General features: G+C 36.3%; 1 protein-coding gene across 3 annotated transcripts in view; it reads left to right on the top strand.

Moving 5' to 3' along the window:
* Positions 1-20,607, top strand: part of BRCC3 (BRCA1/BRCA2-containing complex subunit 3) — a 77,690-nt gene that overhangs the window by 16,358 nt on the left and 40,725 nt on the right. For all 3 annotated transcript variants that reach the window (XM_067024029.1, XM_067024031.1, XM_059051277.2), the window contains one exon: positions 770-825. In XM_067024029.1, the coding sequence (XP_066880130.1) occupies positions 770-825 (56 nt within the window). The remainder of the gene's footprint in view (positions 1-769; positions 826-20,607) is intronic.

The raw sequence follows: 20,607 nt of genomic DNA, 5'->3' as shown, positions 1-20,607 counted from the left end.
TTTATCACATATTGTATGGCACTTACTCTTTAGGTGTTTTACATAAATATACTTGAACCCTGAGAACAACCTGTGAGGATTATTATTATCGATTTCTATGGATAAGCAAACCGAAACTCAGAGAAGTTAAGCAGCTCAATCAATGGCTAGTCCTGCTGTTCTCTATTTAGAGTGCTTCTGTTTGAATTTTATGTTCAGATCAAGAGGTTTTACTATGTGTCACTTCAAACAAAAAGAAAATTTAACACTGCAAGTATGAATTTTGCTGATTTACCAAGTGTGTCCTCCTATTGTTTAGCACATTAGTTATATTCTCAGAATCTATGTTAATAATGAATATTCTTCATAAAATCACTCTTTTCTGAAAACATTAAAGTTTATTATCTTGAACTTCATACTTCATTTGAAATGCTTCTGGCTTTGTCATCATAAATTTATTGTCATTATAAATAGTTGTTGCATGAGTTTGTCAGCTTCCAAAAAAGGAGTTTGAAAGGTCTCATTCTTAGTTTCTTGGTTCTCATGTTTGTGAGCAGTTCTCTGCTGTCACATGAGCAGATGTTTGATTGTGGCCATCTCATGTTGACTGAGTATTTGATCCTTCTTACAGAAACTGATTTATGTATAGTCTATCTTTGGAGTCTCTTCTAACCTTCCACTCCCAGAGGGGCCTTTGAGTTTTAGGTTAGAGTCCACTAAACTGCTATACCTTTTTCAATATTAATCCTCTGTGTGACCTTTCTTTTTTTATTTTTTCTCTCTTTTTTAGACTGGACGGGTACTCTACACTTGCTTTCAGTCCATACAGGCCCAAAAGAGCTCAGAGTAAGTATGACAGAGATATATGTATGTATTGGTGGGTTAATCTCCAGTCCAGGGAATTGATTGTTTTATTTCATTTTATTTCTCTCATTAGTAAGACACTAAGAATTCTATAGTCTGCTTATACATGTGAACATCATCTCTGTGAGGAATTAGAATCTCTTTAGTTTCTTGGATATCGGGGATCTAGAAAGCTAGGATCATATAAGCAAGGAGTCTGTTCATTGCAGTTACATCACCACAGCCCTGTCCCACATTTCCTTTCCTGCATTATTCTAAACTGAGTTGCACTGTTACTTTCCCTTTCTCTGATGAATTGTAAAACAAAGACTGAGTGTGCGGACTCTTATAGATTTGTATAAGCTCTTGTCTTTGTTGTGCCATAAACTTGATTTTAGAATTACAGTATCTCATTTAAATGTCTGCATAGCTTAGTTTCCTCATTTAAGTTCAATTCAACCTAAATTAGCAAATACAGTACTATATGCCAAGCACCATGGTAGGCACCAAGGAGGCAGAGATGAAAGCCAAGTTCATTATCTAATTGGGAGACAGAAACAAAGAATGCCTTACATTTTTTTCTTATAATATTTGTCCATTTATTATGATAGCATTGTTTGAAACAGCAAAGAATTGGGGAAAATAACAGATGTCTGTCAGTACAGAACTGATTAGATGTCTGTCAGGACAGAACTGATTAAATAAATTATGATGCATCTAAATAATGGAATAATATTCAGCTTTTAAAAATATGAGGGGAATTCTCTGGCGGTCCAGTGGTTAAGACTCTGTGCTTCCACTGCAGCGAGCCCAGGTTCAATCCCTGGTCGGGGAACTAAGATCCCACATGCCGCATGGCACAACCAAAAAAACAAAAAACAAAATAAGGACGCTCAGTAGTGATACATAAATATCTCCAAGATACACTGTTAAATAAAAAAGGCAAGGTACAAGAACAGTCTATATAGAATGCTACCATTCATATAAGGATATGGAAGAGAAATATACACATGACACACCAGTGTACTTGCTTGGAAATACACAGAATATCTGGGGGGAAACATCAGTCACCTCAGCAGAGAGGAAGTAGGGGGGAGGAGGGAGGTGTGGAGACTTAATTGTACTTTTACATAGCTTTGGAATGTTGAACCATACACAACCGTTAATTTTTAAATTTTTCATCAAAGTAATAGATGCACTTGCATAAAAATACCAGATGGCACAGAATTTATGAGAAATACTGTCACTCCTCAGGGGGAACCACTTGTTTCTCCCAATTTTGTTTTTAGTTCTTCTGTTGTTTACTTTGATATCTCTAAATAATATACTTTTGATACTCTTTCTTGATTTAGTAATTTTAGATATTAATTATTCTTATTATGTTATCTTGGTCTCACAAATGAGGATTTAGCTCACACTGCCCCATTTCCATTCTGCCCAATGTAGTTATATTACTACTTTTTGTTCTTCTGTTGTTACTTTTCTAATCTTAAATAAAGTTTGCCCCTTTATTTATCCTATCAACAACAGACAATAGACAATATCTCTTGGCTCCCTAGTGTTACTTGCAGTTTTACCATAAACCTTTATATTTTCACAGTTGCAAAAATCTGTGTTCTATGTTGTAATCACAATTGTGTTTTCTGTGCTTTGTGTACTAGTTGATTCTAAGAATAGAAAACAAAATGTTTATATTGTTATGATTATATAAATATTATTCCATGTACAACCAAGTACTATAAAGTAGTATACTATGATTCCATTTCCTTTCCTGTATAGCTTTTTGCTTTTTCATGGGGTTTTGAATGGCTTTTTCTCTCTTATTTCTCTGAGCTTATCACCTCCCTGAGTTCCAAATTCCTAGGATCGCTCCCTAAAGCCCTCCATCTTCCTATGCTAATCAGGTCTCAGCTGATGTCCCGGGGCTTTCCTTCATTATTCTCCTGGGTTGGATCCATTATTGTCTGGATTTCATGTCATTTTTCTTGGTTCACTCTGTCATTTTGCTGGTAAAGGCCCTCTAGTAACTTCCTAAGAAAGGTGTGCATTTGAGCTAAACCTTCTGCGTCTGTGCTTGCCTGAAAATGTTTTTATTCTTCATTAATAACCTTAATGGATAAAGAATTCTAAATTGACATTTTCCCCCTCAGAACATTAAAATTGAAGAAGTGACTAGAGAGAGTGACAACAAAAATGGCAGAGTAGGAAACTTCAAAAGTCTCCACAAAAGCAGTGAATAATCTGGCAAAAACTGTCAGAATCAACTTTACTGGAACTCTAGAAACTAATCAATATTTTATAGCAATCTGGCAAATCCAGAAAATCCAGAAAAAAACACCAGAATCTCAGCATTTAAGTAAATCTCTGTCAAGTCACTAGATGGCTACTAAGCTAACAGGACAAAGACCTCAGTGGCCACATATAACAAAGAATATAGACTATAAAAAATTAGTTCAGGAAAGTCACTAAACACACAAACAAAATCAGATAAAACAAGCAGCAACAATAAACCCTGGGGAGGGAGTAGAATACAATTTCCATAGTTACAATATTCGAAATGTCCAGTTTTCAACAACAACAAAAAAGGCATTCACAGAAACAAATTATGGGCTGAAAGCAGGAAAAAGAAATTAATAAAAACATTCCTGGAGGAAGCAAAAATGTTGGGCTTACTAGATAAAGACTGTCAATCAGCTATTTAAAATATTCTCAAAAAGCTAAAGGAAATGATATACAAAGAACTAAAGAAAACCATGAGAATGATAGAGAATACCTAATAGAAAATATCAATAAAGAAAGAAATTATAAAAAGGAACCAAATAGGAATTCTAGAACTGAGAAGTACAGTAAAGGAAGTGAAAAATTCACCAGATAGGTTCAACAGCAGGTTTGAGAAGACAAAAGAAAGAATCACCAAACTTCAAGATAGGTGACTTGACATTACCCAGTCTGAGGAGCAGAGAGAAAGAAAGAGTTATTTCTTTGTATACATTTTCTGCCCCTTTCTCTATCTCATCCTCTACTGGGACTCCTATTATGAGTACACTTAGAGTGTTTTAAGATGTCCCACAGGTCTCAGGCTCTTTATTTTTCTTCACTCTTTCTTTCTCTCTGCTCCTCAGACTGGGTAATGTCAATTCACCTATCTTGAAGTTTGGTGATTCTTTCTTTTGTCTTCTCAAACCTGCTGTTGAGACGCAAGAGGGAAGAGATATGGGAACATATGTATATGTATAACTGATTCACTTTGTTATAAAGCAGAAGCTAACACACCATTATAAAGCAATTATACTACAATAAAGATGTTAAAAAAATAATAAATAAGAATTCTGGGGGAAAAAAAAGAAATAATGGTCAAAAACATCCCAAATTTGTGACAGGCATGACCTATATACATCCAAGAATCTCAACTCCAAGCAGGAAAACTCAAGCAAGAAGATCCACACTGAGATATAATCAGTGTCAGAAGCCAAAGACAATCTTGAATGCAATAAGAGAAGTGACTCATTACAGACAAGGGACTCTCAGTAAGACTGAGGGGCAGTTTCTCATCAGAAACCAGGGAGGCCAAAGGGCAGTGGGCTGACATATTCAAATAATGATTTAGGAAAACAAACAAACAAACCCAACAACAGCAGCAACAAGAAAACAACTACCAAGCAATAATTCTGTATATGGCAAAACTATCCTTTATGAACAAAAGAGATATTAAGACATTCCCAGGTAAACAAAAGCTGAGAGAGTTTTGTCACTAGTATGAGAAATGCTACAGGGAGTCCTTCAGGCTGAAATGAAAGGACACTAGACAATAACTTAAATCCACACAAAGAAATAACACCAGAAAGGTAACTATATAGTTAAATACAAAAGTCAGTATTAATGTATTTTCAGTTTGTAACTCCCTTTTTCCCCCTATGTGATGCAAAAGACAACTACATAAAGCAACAGTTACAAATCTAAGTTGATAGACACATATTGTATAAAGATGTAATTTGTAATAATAACACAAAATTATGAGAATAGAGCTATATAGGAACATTGTGTATTTGATTAAAACTAAGTTAGTATTAATTTGAACTAAAGTGTTAATTGTAATTTCCAGGGAAATCATTAAGAAAATAGAGATATATAGTAGAGAGAAAGGAAGGAAGGAAGTAAAACTGTACCAGAAAATGTCTTTCTAATACAAAAGGCAGTATGGAAGAATTGAGGGAACGAAAAATGATATAAGACATAACAATTATAAGCATATATGTACCTAACAAAAGGACCCCAAAATATATCACACAAAAATTGACAGAACTGAAGGGAGAGGTAGACAGTTCAACAGTACTAGTGGGAGACTTCAACACCCCACTTTCCTTAAAGGATAGAACAATTAGGAAAAAAATAATGAAACAGAAGACTTGAACAACACTATAAACAAACTATACCTAATAGACACATACAGAATTCTCCACCCAACAACAGCTGAATACACTTCCTTCCCAAGTGCACATAAAACATTCTCCAGGATAAACCATGTTAGTTCAATCTGAAATCAGTTACAGAAAGAAATCTGGAAAATTCACAAATATGTGGAAATTAAGAAACATGCTCTTAAACAACCAGTGTTTAAGAGAAAGAAGTCACAAGATAAATTAGAAAATACTTTGAGACTAATGACAATGAAAACACAACATACCAAGATTTATGGGATGCAGCAAAAGCAGTGCTCAGAGGGGAATTTATAGCTATACATGCCTACTTTAAAAAAGAAATACCTCAAATCAGTATTTAAGGTATTTCTAATCTACACTTTAAAGAACTAGAAAAAGAAATGCAAACTAAATTCAAAGCAGTTAGAAGGAAGGAAATAATAGAGTGAAGACAAAATAGGGAATACAGAAACAATAGAATCAAAGAAACCAAAAGTTAGTTCTTTGAAAAGATCAACAAAATTGACATATCTTTAGCTAGACTGACAAAAAGATGAGAAGAACCAAATAACTAAAATCTGAATTAAAAGTAGGGACGTTACTACCAACTTTACAGAAATAAAAAATGATTATAAGGTAAAACCAAACAATTGTTAGATAACCTAAATGAAGTGGACAAATTCCTAGAAACACACAAATTGCCAAAACTGGCTCAAAAAGAAATAGGAAACCTGAACAGACCTATACAAATTAAATAGATTGAATCAGTATTCAAAAACATCTCAACAAAGAAAACTCCAAGACCAGATGACTACACTGGTTAATTCTGCCACACATTTAAAGAAGGATTAACACTAATCCTTCTCAAACTCTCCAAAAATAGAAGAGAATGGAGCACTTCTAACTCATCTTTGAGGCCAGTATTACCCTGATACCAAAGCCAGACAAAGATATCACCAAAAAAAAATATTACAAAGTGATATTCACTATGAATACAGATGCAAAAATCCTCAACAAAATCCTACCATACTGAATCCAATAGCACGTTAAAAGGATTATACACTATGATCAAGTGGGATTTATCCCTGGCATACAAATGAGGTTCAACATAAGAAAATCAATTGATTAATACTCCACATTAATAGAATGAAGGAAAAAAACCCACGACTGATGCACAAAAAGCAAAATTTCAACATCCTTCCGTAATAAAAACACTCAGAAAACTAGGAATCTAGGGAACATTCCTCAACATTTTTGGGCTTTTATGAAAACCCACAGCTAACATTTTACTCAATGGTGAAAAGCTTTCTCCCATAAGATGAGGAACAAGACAAGGATGCCCACTTTCACCACTGTTATTCAATATTTTACTGGTAGTTCTAGCCAAAACAATTAGGCAAAAAAAGAAATAAAAGGCATCCAAATTGGAAAGTAAGAAGTAAAACTATGTATTTGCAGATCATGTGATCCTATATATAGACAATCTGAAAGAAGCCCCCCAAAGCTACTAGAGTTGATAAATGAGTTCAGCAAGGTTGCAGTGTTCAAAATCAGTGCACAAAATCAGTGTGTACTTCTACACACCAGCAATGAACAATGTAAAAAATAAAATTAAAAAATCCAATTATGACAGCATACAAAATAATAAAATACCTAGGAAAAAATTTAACCAAGAATGGAAAAGACTTGTAAAGTTAAAGCTGTAATACATTGGTGAAAGAAAAAACACCTAAATAAATCAAAAGATATCCCTTGCTCATGGATTGGAAGACCCAGTATTGTTAAGATGATAGTAATTCCCAAAGATTCAATAAAATGTGTGTTAAAATTCCAATGGCCCTTTTTAGAAAAATGGAAAAGATGATCTTAAAATTCATAAGGAATTGCAAGGTGCCCTGAATAGTGAAAATAATATCGAAAAAGAAGAATAAAGTTGGAGGAATCACACTTCCAGATTTCAGAACTTACTACAAAGCTTCACTAACCAAAACTTTGTGGACCTGGCATAAGCAGAGACACAGAGACCAATGGAATAAAATTGACAGTCCACAAATAAACCTGCATATCTATGGCCAAGTGATTTTCAACAAGGGTGCTGATGTCATTCAATGAGGAAAGAAGAGTCTGTTCAACAAATGGTGCTGGGACAACTAGTTATCCACATACACTATATATAAAAATTAACTCAAAATAGATCAATGACCTAAGTAGAAGAGCTAAAACTATAAAATGCTTATAAGAAAACATAGGGGTAAATCTTCATGATGTTGAATTTGGTAATGGAATCTTAGATATGACACCAAAAGCATGAATAACTAAAGAAAACATAAATTGGATTTCATAAAAACTAAAATCTTTTGGGCTTCCCTGGAGGCTCAGTGGTTAAGAATTCACCTGCCAATGTGGGGACACGGGTTTGAGTCTTGGTCCGGGAAGATCCCACATGCTGCGGAGCAACTAAGCCCATGAGCCACAACCACTGAGCCTGTGCTCTAGAGCCCGCGAGCCACAGCTACTGAAGCCCATGAGCCTAGAGCCCGTGCTCCGCAACAAGAGAAGCCACCGCAATGAGAAACCTGCACACCACATGGAAGAGTAGCCCCCGCTCGCTGCAACTAGAGAAAGCCCACGCACAGCAACAAAGACCCAACACAGCCAAAAATAAATAAATAAATTTGTTAAAAAAAAAAAAACTAAAATCTTTTCTGCATCAAAAGACATTATCAAGAAACTGCAAGGACAACCTACAGAATGGGAGAAAATATATGCAAATCTTAATATCCGAATGGGTCTAGTATCCAGAATATATAAGGACCTCTTGCAGCTCAGCAACTAAATGACAACTCAATTTAAAAATGGGCACAGGACTTGAATAGACATTTCTCCAAAGAAGATGTACAAAAGGCCAACAAGCACACGAAAAGATGCTCAATATCATTAGTCATTTGGAAAATGCAAATCAAAACTATAACAAGATACTACCTTATATTCACTGAGTTGACCATAATTTTAAAAATGGAGAATAACAAGTGTTGACAAAGATGTGGAGGAATTGGAACCTACAGACACTGTTGGTGGGGAATGTAAAATGGTAAGGCTGCTGTGGAAAACAGTTTTTGGGGGGGAGGTTTTTCATATGAGAATTCATATGACCTAGCAACTCTATTCCTAGGTATATACCAAAAATAACTGAAAACAGGTACTCAAACACTTGTATACGAATATTCATAGCAGCACTGTTCACAGTAGCCAAGAGTTGGAAACAACCCAAATGTCCATCAACTGATGAATGGATAAACAAAATTTAGTATATCCACTGAAATGGACTATCACTCATAAAAAACGAATAAGGTACTGAAACATACTACAATGTGGAGGAATCTTGAAAACATGCTAAGTAAAAGAAGCCAACCAAAACAACAGGTCACATATTGTATGATTTCATTTATATGAAGTATCCAGAATAGAGACAGAAAGCAGATTGGTGGTTGGCATGGTTTGGCCACAGGAAAGGCTGGGGAGCAGCTGCTTTAATTGATATGGGGTTTTACTTTGGAACTAGATAGGGGTTGTGGTCCTACAACATTGTAAATGTACTAAATTCTACTGAATTGTTCCCTAGTTAAAATGGTTAATTTTATTATGTGAATTTCACCTCAATTTTAAAAAATGGGCAAAAGACTGGAGTAGACATTTCTCCAAGGAAGATACGCAAATGGCCAATAAACACACAAAAAAGCTGCCCAAGAAGACCTAAATAGACATTTCTCCAAAGGAGATATACAGATTGCCAACAAACACATGAAAGGGTGCTCAACATCACTAACCATTAGAGAAATGCAAATCAAAACTACAATGAGATATCATCTCACACCGGTCAGAATGGCCATCATCAAGAAATCTACAAACAATAAATGCTGGAGAGAGTGTGGAGAAAAGGGAACACTCTTGCACTGTTGGTGGGAATGTAAATTGATACAGCCACTATGGAGAACAGTATCGACGTTCCTTAAAAAACTAAAATAGAACTACCATACGACCCAGCAATCCCACTACTGGGCATATACCCTGAGAAAACCATAATTCAAAAAGAGTCATGTAGCACAATGTTCATTGCAGCACTATTTACAATAGCCAGGACATGGAAGCAACCTAAGTGTCCATCAACAGACGAATGGATAAAGAAGATGTGGCACATGTACAAAATGGAATATTACTCAGCCGTAAAAGGAAACAAAACTGAGTTATTGGTAGTGAGGTGGATGGACCTAGAGTCTGTCATACACAGTGAAGTAAGTCAGAAAGAGAAAAACAAATACCATATGCTAACACATATATATGGAATCTAAGAAAAAAAAAGGTCATGAAGAACCTAGGGGTAAGAAAGGAATAAAGACACAGACCTCCTAGAGAATGGACTTGAGGACATGGGGAGGGGGAAGGGTAAGCTGGGATGAAGTGAAAGAGTGGCATGGACATATATACACTACCAAGCGTGAAGTGGATGGCTGGTGGGAGGCAGCTGCATAGCACAGGGAGATCAGCTCGGTGCTCTGTGACCACCTAGGAGGGTGGGATAGGGAGGGTGGGAGGGAGGGAGACGCAAGAGGGAAGGGATACGGGGACATATGTATACATATAACTCATTCACTTTGTTGTAAAGCGGAAACTAACACACCATTGTGAAGTGGTTATACTCCAATAAAGATGTTAAAAAGGAAAAAAAAGAAAAAAAAACACTAAAAAACCCCCCAAATAACAGCTGCCCAACATCAGTAGTCTTTAGGGAAATGCAAATAAAAACTGTAATGAGATACTGTTTCTCACCAACTAGTATGGCTATAATTTTTTTTAAACGAAAATAATGTGTTGCTGAGGATGTGGAGAAAAGGAACCTTGACCCATTGTAGGGGGGAATCTAGAATGGTTCAGATGCTGTGAAAAAGTTTGGTGATTCCTCAAAAATGTATACATTGAATTACCATATGACCTAGCAATTCCACTCCTAGGTATGTAGCAGAGACAGTTGAAAACAGGTGTTCAAACAAAAACGTGTACTTGAATATTCATAGCAGTATTGTCCATAAATAGACAAAGAGTAGAACCAACCCAAATGTCCATCAGCTGATACGTGGATAAACAAGATGTAGTGTATGTCGCCATACAATGGAATTTTCTGTCATAAAGGGAAATGAAGTACTGATAAATGCTGTAATCCTGAATACATGCTAAGTGAAAGAAGCCTGATGCAAAAGGCCACATGTGGTATGAAATGTCCAGGATAGGCAAGTCTGTAAAGACAAAAATTAGAGGAGAGAGGTAAACTGGGAGTATATTAGTTTGCTAGGGCTGCCATAAAAATACCACCAAGTGGCTTAAACAACAGAAATTTATCTTCTCACAGTCCTGAATGCAGTAAGTCCAAGATCAAGGTGCCGGCAGATTTGGTTCCTTCTGAGACCTCTTCCTGGCTTGCAGATGGCTGCCTTCTCACTGTGTCCTCACGTGGACTTTCCTCTGTACATGTGCATCCCTGGGGTCATTTTGCATGTCCAAATTTCTCCTTCTTATAAGGGCACCAGTCAGATTGGATTTGCATCCAACCTTAACAGCCTCATTTTACTTTAATCACCTATTCAAAGGCCCTGTCTCCAAAAACAGTCACATTCTGAGGTACTGGGGCTTAGGGTTTCAACATATGAATTTGGGGGACACAATTCAGACCATAACAGGGAGCAACTGCTTAATAGGTATATGGGCTTTCTTTTTGGGGTGATGAAAATATGACAGTATTGGGTAACAGTAATGGTTGCACAACATTGTGAATGTACAAGTCCCTGAATCACACACTTTAAAATGGTTAAAGTGGTGAATTTTATGTTCTCTGAATTTTACCTCAAAAAGAAGTCCTTAGAAGTAGAGCTTGGTGCTGAAAAGTCCCCTCTCCCCACTTCTAACTTTGTGCTGGAAGTCTTAGTTCAATAAAGCAAGAAATAAAAGGCATATAGACTGGAAAAAAATTAATCCCCATTTGCATAAGACATGGTTATCTGCACAGAAAATCCCAAGGAATCTATAAAGAAATTCCTAAAACCAGTAAGTGAGTTACGTGATGTCATAGGATGCAATGTCAACACAAAAAAGCAATATTTCTTGCTTGTAGATTTTTTGATGATGGCCATTCTGACCCGTGTGAGATGATACCTGATTGTAGTTTTGATTTGCATTTCTCTAATGATTAGTGATGTTGAGCACCCTTTTGTGTGTTTGTTGGCAATCTGTATATCTTCTTTGGAGAAATGTCTATTTAGGTCTTCTGCCCATTTTTGGATTGGGTTGTTTGTTTTTTTGATATTGAGCTGCATGAGCTGCTTGTAAATTTTGGAGATTAATCCTTCGTCAGTTGCTTCGCTTGCAAATATTTTCTCCCATTCTGAGGGTTCTCTTTTCGTCTTGTTTATGGTTTCCTTTGCTGTGCAAAAGTTTTAAGTTTCATTAGGTCCCATTTGTTTATTTTTGTTTTTATTTCCATTTCTCTAGGAGGTGGGTCAAAAAGGATCTTGTCGTGATTTATGTCATAGAGTGTTCTGCCTATGGTTTTTCCTCTAAGAGTTTTATAGTGTCTGGCCTTACATTTAGGTCTTTAATCCATTTTGAGTTTATTTTTGTGTATGGTGTTAGGGAGTGCTCTAATTTCATTCTTTTACATGTAGCTGTCCAGTTTTCCCAGCACCACTTACGGAAGAGGCTGTCTTTTCTCCATTGTATATTCTTGCCTCCTTTATCAAAGATAAGGTGACTATATGTGCATGGGTTTATCTCTGGGCTTTCTATCCTGTTCCATTGATCTATATTTCTGTCTTTGTGCCAGTACCATACTGTGTTGATGGAGAACAGTATGGAGGTTCCTTAAAAAACTAAAAATAGAACTACCATACGACCCAGCAATCCTACTACTTGGCATACACCCTGAGAAAGCCATAATTCAAAAAGAGTCATGTACCACAGTGTTCATTGCAGGACTATTTACAATAGCTAGGAAATGAAAGCAACCTAAGTGTCCATCAACAGATCAATGGATAAAGATGTGGCACATATATACAATGAAATATTACTCAGCCATAAAAAGAAATGAAATTGAGTTATTTGTAATGAGGTGGATGGACCTAGAGTCTGTCATACAGAGTGAAGTAAGTCAGAAAGAGAAAAACAAATACTGTATGCTAACACATATATATGGAAACTAAAAAAAAAAAAGGTTCTGAAGAACCTAGGGGCAGGACAGGAATAAAGACGCAGATATAGAGAACGGACTTGAGGACATGGGGAGGGGGAAGGGCAAGCTGGGACAAAGGGAGAGAGTAGCATGGACATATGTACACTACTAAATGTAAAACAGATAGCTAGTGGGAAGCAGCCGCATAGCCCAGGGAGATCAGCTCGGTCCTTTGTGACCACCTAGAGGGGTGGGAGGGAAATGAAAGAGGGAGGGGATATGGGGATATATGTATAAATATAGCTGATTCACTTTGTTATACAGCAGAAACTAACACAACATTGTAAAGCAATTATACTCCAATAAAGATGTTTTGAAAAAAGCAATATTTCTGTATGCCAGCAATAGAAAATTGGGAACAAAATTTTAACACAGTACTACAAAAAATGAAACAGGTGTAAATTTATCAAAATCTATCAAACCTATATGCTGAGAACCACAGAACACTGATGAAAGAAATCAAAGAAAACCTCATTAAATGGAAAGACATACCATGTTTATGGATTGGAAGCCTCAACATAGTATAAATTTCAGTTCTCCTCAAATTAATCTATGGGTTTAGAGCAATAGCAGTCAAAATTTCAGCAAGACTTTTTTTGTAGAGACAGACAAACTGATTCTAAAATTTATATGAAAAGGCAAAGGAACTTGAATACCTTAAACAATTTTGGAAAGGAAGAATAAAATTTGGAGGAATAGTCTAACAGTTAGACTACCATATACAAAATAAACCTCAATCTAAACCTCATACCAAAAAAAATTTAAAAGGGATCACAGGTCCAAATAGAAATAAGAGTGTGAAAGTTTTAGAGGAAAAGGTAGAAAATCTGTATGATAGTGGGCTTGCCAACAAGTTCTTATTCTTGGAACCAAAAGCATTTTTCCAGTAACTTATTTACAAGACAGAAATAGAGTCACAGACATAGAAAACAAACTTATGGTTACCAGGGGATGGGAGGGATAAATTGGGCGATTGGGATTTACATACATACAGACTGATATATATATAAGATAACTAATAAGGATCTACTGTATAGCACAGGGACCTCTACTCAATAGTCTGTAATGACCTATATGGGAAAAGAATCTAAAAAATGGATATATGTATGTGTATAACTGACTCACTTTATTGTACAGCAGAAACTAATACAACATTGTAAATCAACTATACTCCAATAAAAATTTAAAAAAGCATTTTCCATAAAAGACATTTGATGAACAAGATTTCATCAAAATTAAAAAGTTTACTGAGTGAAAGAAACTTAAGAAAATGAAAAGACTACCTACAATGTGAGTGAAAATATTTCAAATCACATGTCTGACAATAGACTTGTATCTATAATATACAAAGAACTCTGAAAACTCAACAATAAAAAAGTATACAACCCAATTAAAAAATGGGCAAAAGACATGAGCAGATGCTTCACCGACAAGTATGTAAGAATGGCAAATAAGCGCATAAAATGATGCTGAATATCACTAGCTTCTAGGGAAGTGAAAATTGAAACTGCAGTGAGATACCCCTACAAACCTATTAGAGTCACTAAAATAAAACATACTAACAGTACCAAATGCTGGCAGGGGTGAAGCCTGGAACTCTCATGATGCTGGTGGAAATGCACAATGGTACAGTCACTTTAGAAAACTATTTGACAGTTTTGTATAAAGTTAAACATACACTTAATATGTGATCCAGCAGTCTTACTCCATAGAGAATTGAACACAAATTTCACACTAACCCTGTTTGTATATCTTTATATATATATTTATATACATATATATATATATGCATACACATAATTGCCACAAAGTGGAAACAACCCAGATTCCTTCAGTAAGTGAATTGATTACCAAACTCTAAGACAGCCATATATTGCAGAATTACTCAGCAATAAAAAGGAATGAACTTTGGATTTCAGAGTCTGAGTGAAAGAAGTCAATCTCAAAAGGCTATATGCTCTATGACTGCATTTATATGATAGTCTCAGAAAGACAAAATTATAGGGATAGAGATCAGGTCAGTGGTTGCTAGGGCTTATGGATGAGGGGAAGGGTGTGAGTATAAAGGGACAGCATGAGGGAGTTTTTTAGGGTGGGTGATGGAAAATTATGTATCCTCATTAAAGTAGTTACAGGAATCTGTACATGTGAAATTCATTGAACTGTACTCCGTAAGTCCGTTTGTATGACAAAAGTAAAAAAAAATTAAGTTATAAGTCATTAGTACATGACCTCTGTAACAAATAATTTGAGAATCTAAAGGAAATGGTTGATTTCTTAGGAAGATATGTCAAAATTAAGAAATAGAAAACTTATTCAGTGCAGTTATCAAAGCAGAGACTGAAAATGGTGATTAAGGATCTATGATTTTAAAAGACAGCAAGTTTACATGGCTTTACAGCTGAATTCTAACCTTTGAAGGATGGGTGGTTCTAATTCAATATATACATTTTTCCAGACCATACAAAAAGGTTAAAAGCTCCTAAATTTTTTAAATAGCTAAAGTAATTTTAACACCAAAACCTGGATAGAGATAGCAAAGAATAAGAAAACTATTGACCAATCTCACCTATAGATACAAAAATTTTAAATACCAACAAATCAAATACAACTATTAGGGGATAATATACAATGAACAAGTTCAGTTTAATCGAGAAATATAAAGTTCATTCAGCTTCAGGAAGTTTAAATGTAATTCAGAATGTAATATAATTGTTTACACCAACAAATTGAAGGAGAAAAACCTGGGAAGACATCTGATAAAAGTCATGCTAGTGGAAACTGTCAGGTACTTGATGTGCATCCTCTCATTTAATTTTCCTAACAACCCTTTTACTAATGTGGAAACTGGAACTCAGAGGTTAAGAGGCTTGCTCGAAGTCACAGAGTTGGTGTACAGGGCCATTTTCAATGTCAAACATTAATTTTTATCAGTCTGACAGATGAACAACAGTATGCCAGCCAGTAAAGTGGTTTTAGTGAGGGTGCCCATCTCCTCATATTTGTCAGTCCTGAATTGCCCATTCATATACTTTGCTTTATTTTCTATAGAGTTATTTGTCTTTTTTCCTGCTGATTTGCATAATTTCTTTGTATGTTCTGGAAATTTCATCTTTTGTCTGGTATGTTGCAAATATTTAGTCCCAGGCTGACTTAGTTTATTGTGTCATATGTCAGACAAAAGCTTTAAAACAATGAATCAATGTTACCTTTCATTTTATGCCTTTGCCTTTCTTCTTTCAAAGACCTTTCTTTTCCTCAAGACCATAAATAATAGTTTTATGTACTTTCTTCTTTTATAATTTTGGTTTTTGCATTTAGAAACTTAGGTTATCAGGAACTTATGGTGTTAACTCCTTGCAATTGGAGTTTAACTTCATTTTATCCCAACTGGATCACTAGTTGTCCCTGTACCACTTTGTGAGCAATTGCCTGCACACCCATTTGTTTGAAAGGCCACTTTGATCATATATTAAGTTTCTTTATATATACATGAGCCCATTTCTGGTTTCTCCTTCATTCCCTTGATCTGTTTGTTCCTTTGCCAATACCATACTTTAGTTACTAGGGCTTTTTAGCATAGAAACAGAAAGGCAGTGTGTACAGAGCCTGAGAGCATGGGGCTTTGAGCTAGATAGCCTGGTTTGAGTCCTGAGACTACCTTTAACTAGGTATGTGACTTTGGGCAAATAACTCAAGCTCTCGCTACGTCAGTTTCCTTATATGTAAAATGGAGATATTAATTCACTGCTCATCTCCTAGAGTTATTGTGAGGATAAGATGAATTCATGGAAATAAAGCACTTAGGATAATGTATGGCAAAGGGGAAGACTCAGTAAATGCAACCTATTCCAGGATTTGGACTTGGTAAGGCACTTACTCTCCACACAGGCCATTCTACTTCCTCAAAAGTATCTCAGAGTCAGCAATTATATATTAGGATTGCTTTGAATTTATAGAATAATTTAGGGAGGAACTTACACCTGTACAGCATTGGGTCTTTCCATTCATGAACTTGGTGTATGTCCCTCCCTTCATTCATGTCGTTTTATCTTTTTCAGAAATATATTGACATTTTCTTCACAATAAAAACTGGAATATTGCCACATCCACTCTGCTCAATCAGCAGGTTCAGCTAGATGGTTCACACTCACAAAACCCAAATAGGCCATCCTGGCACCCGTATATATTCAACTTTGCAGACTGCAGAGCAAGAAACCCCGCCTGCCAGCAGGCCGGCATCAGCAAGCATTCTCAGCTGGCTAGGGCTCATCTCTGCCCCCATTAACAGCTCAGGTGTGAAGAAATGAGAGCATATGAGGGGGATGGGGGAGAACAGGAGCCACTATGGCTTAGAAGCCCCATGTCCCAAATTAGGGACCACTCTGTCTTTGTTCCCTGTGTGTAGCCTTGGTCCCAGCCAGGGTCAGGGCCCAGGAACGATAGGCCCACTGCACTCAGGGACGCTGAGCTGTGTCTCCCGGCAGCTGTTGATGTGCAGTCGCAGCCCTCCCAGACCAGGCGCAGGGTACCTCCCGGGACATCGTGCTGGAAGCAGGCCTGCCCATCCCACAGCTGACCATCCACCTTCATCAGGTTTCCAGGGCAACCAAACTACAAAGTGAATTTGAGGTCACTGCCTCACCTCGAGGGAGAAAGGGTTTTGGTAATCCTGCTTTCAGAGGTACTATTTCCAGAAGGAGGACAGAATACATGGCAGCAAAACCAACAGATATTTACTATAGTATTTCTCATTAGATTCATAGTTTTTGTTCTTCTGTTCACAGTGCTGAACACTCTGAATAGTGATAGTAGAGTCAGTGGGTTACGTTGGTTTTTTCCTAGGTAGATGATCATATCATCTGCAAGTAATGACAGGTTTGACTCTCCAATAGTTGTGTGTGTGTGTATCCTTTTTTTCAGGAGCATTCTTATTTCATTGGTATGGACCTATAAAAGTTGAATAGCAGAGTTGGGTGGCAAATATCATTCTTTCTGACTCTAATGGGAATACGTCTGTCCATCATTAAGTATGAGTTTGTTATGATTTTGTGGTAGACACCCACTATTCCTTTATTAAGTTAAGGAAGTTTCTTTCTAATTCTAGTTTACTGAGAGTTTTTAATCATGAATGTCTCAAGTTTTATCAAATGCCTGTTTGTCATTTCCTGAAATGATAATGTGGTCGTTTTAAAAGTTTGCAACACTGAAAGCTTTTAAAACAGTGAACTGATGTTTCATTCCTCAGATAAACCCTACTTTGCTATGATGTATTATTGTTCTTTTAATACAAAGTAGATTCTAGTTGCTAAAATTTGCCTTAAGATTGTTACATCTATGTTCATAAGTGAGATTAGTCTAAAGTGTGCTTCTTGTCTTGGGCTCCTCTTGTCTAGTTTTGGTATCAGGATTATTTTATTAAGTTATAAAATGAGTTGGATTTTTTTTTCTTTTCTGGAAAGACAATATAGCATAAGAATTAAGAACATGGCTCTGTAGCCAGATGCTTTGGTTGAAATCCTGATTTGCCACTATCTTGATGTCTAGAACTATAGGTTACTTTCACCTATTTTTGAACCATATATAAATGGAGCCATATAGTATGTACTCTTTTGGGTCCAGTTTCTTTCAATCAGTACCACAAGAAAAGAGTACTACAGGCCAATATCCCTAATGAACAGAAATGCAAAAATCTTTAATAAAATACTAGCAAACTGAATTCAACAGCACATTGAAAGGATTATACACCATGAACAACTGGGATTTATCCCTGGGATGTAAGGATGTTTCAATATATGCAAATCAATCGATACGATACACCACATTAATAGAATGAAAAATAAAAACCACATGATCATGTCAATTGATGCAGAAAAAGCATTGTAAAAGCTCTCAACAAAATAGGTACAGGAGGAACTTACCTCAACGCAATAAAGGCCATATATGAAAAGTCCACAGCTAACATCATAATCAGTGGGGGGAAAAAATGAAAGCTTTCCCTCCAAGATCCAGTACAAGGCAAAGATACCCACTCTTTCCACTTCTATTCAACATAATACTGGAAGTCTTAGCCAGAGCAGTTAGTCAAAGAAAAGAAATAAAAGGCATCCAAATCAGAAGTAAAATTTCTCTGCTTGCAGATGACATGATAATATGTGCAGATCACCCTAAAAAAGCTGTTAGAACTAATAAATTCAGTAAAGTTGAAGAATACAAAATCAATGTACAAAAATTAGTCTTGTTTCTATACACAATGAACTATCCAAAAAGGAAATTAAGAAAGCAATCCCGTTCACAATAGCAACAAAAATAATACTTATGAATAAACTAAAGTCAAAAACATATATACCCACTGAAAATTATAAAAACATTCATGAATGAAATTAAAGAGGACACAGATAAGTGGAAAGACATCTTGTGTTCATGGATTAAAAGGATTAATATTGTTAAAATGTCCATTCTACCTAAAGTGATCTAAAGAGTCAATGCATTCCCTATCAAAATGTCAATGGCATTATTATTTTACAGAAATAAGAAAAACTCCTTAAATTCACATGGGGTCACATAAGACCCCGAATAGCCAAAGCAATCCTGAGGAAGAAGAATGAAGATGGAGGCGTCACATTTCCTGATTTCAAATGATATTACAAAGCTATAGTATTCAAAACATCATGGTATTGGCACAAAAAACAGACACATAGATCAATGGAACAGAACAGAGAACGCAGAAATGAACCCATACACCTATGGTCAACTGATCTTTGACAAGAGTGCCAAGAATACACAATAAAACCAAGAAATGATTTTGGGGGGACTTTGTATCCACTTCAAGAAAAATGAAATTGGACCCTTTACACACACCATATACAAAAAGTCAACTCAAAATGGATTAAAGACTTAAATGTAATATCTAAAACCATAAAACTCCTAGAAGACAACATAGGGAAAAAGATTTTTGGCACTGGTTTTGGCAATGAATTTTTATTTGATATGGCAAGAAAAGCAAAAATAGACAAGTGGGATTACATCAAACTAAAAAGCTCTGGGACTTCCCTCGTGGCACAGTGGTTAAGAATCTGCCTGCCAATGCAGGGGACACGGGTTCGAGCCCTGGTCTGGGAATATCCTACATGCTGCGGAGCAACTAGGCCCATGCACCACAACTACTGAGCCTGTGCTCTGGAGCCCGCGTGCCACAACTACTGAAGCCCACGCACCTACAGCCTGTGCTCTGCAACAAGAGAAGCCACCGCAATGAGAAGCCCATGCACCGCAACGAAGAGTAGCCCCTGCTCACTGCAACTAGAGAAAGCCCGCGAGCAGCAAGGAAGACCCAATGCAGCCAAAAATAAATAAAAAATAAAAAGCTTCTGCACAGTGAAGGAAACATCAACAGAGTAAAAAGGCAGCCTGTGGAATGGGAGGAAATATTTGAAAACCATGTATCTGATAAGGAGTGAATATCTAAAATATACAATGAACTCAGTAACAAAAAACCCAAATAACTCTATTAAGAAGTGGACAAAGGACCTGAATAGACATTTCTCAAAAAAAAAAAACCATACAAATGGCCAACAGGTATATGAAAAGGTACTCAACATCATCAGTCATCAGGGATGTGTGCAAACACACACAAACACACACACACACAATGGAATATTCAGCCCCCCAAAGAAGGAAGTCCTACCATTTGCGACAACATGGGTCAACCTGGAGTGAAATAAGCCAGTCACAGAAGGATAAATACTGCATGATTCCACTTATATGAGGAATCTAAAATAGTCAAACACATAGAACCAGAAAGTAGAATGGTGGTTGCCAGGGGCTGAGGGGAGGGAGAAATGGGGAGATGGTGGTTAAAGTTTCAGTTATTCAGGATGAGTAAGTTCTAGACATCTAATATACAACAGTGTGACTGTAGTTAACAATACTGTATTGTGTACTTGAAATTTGCTAAGAGGGTAAATCTTAAGTGTTCTCACCACTGTGCCCCTCCCCACCAAAAATGGTAACTATGTGAAGGGATGGATATATTAGTTTGATTGTGGTGATTATTTCACAACATATATCAAAACATTAAGTAGTACACCT

Source organism: Kogia breviceps, chromosome X, assembly GCF_026419965.1.
Source record: "Kogia breviceps isolate mKogBre1 chromosome X, mKogBre1 haplotype 1, whole genome shotgun sequence".
Classification (NCBI taxonomy): domain Eukaryota; kingdom Metazoa; phylum Chordata; class Mammalia; order Artiodactyla; family Physeteridae; genus Kogia; species Kogia breviceps.
This window is presented reverse-complemented; position numbering and strand designations above follow the sequence as displayed.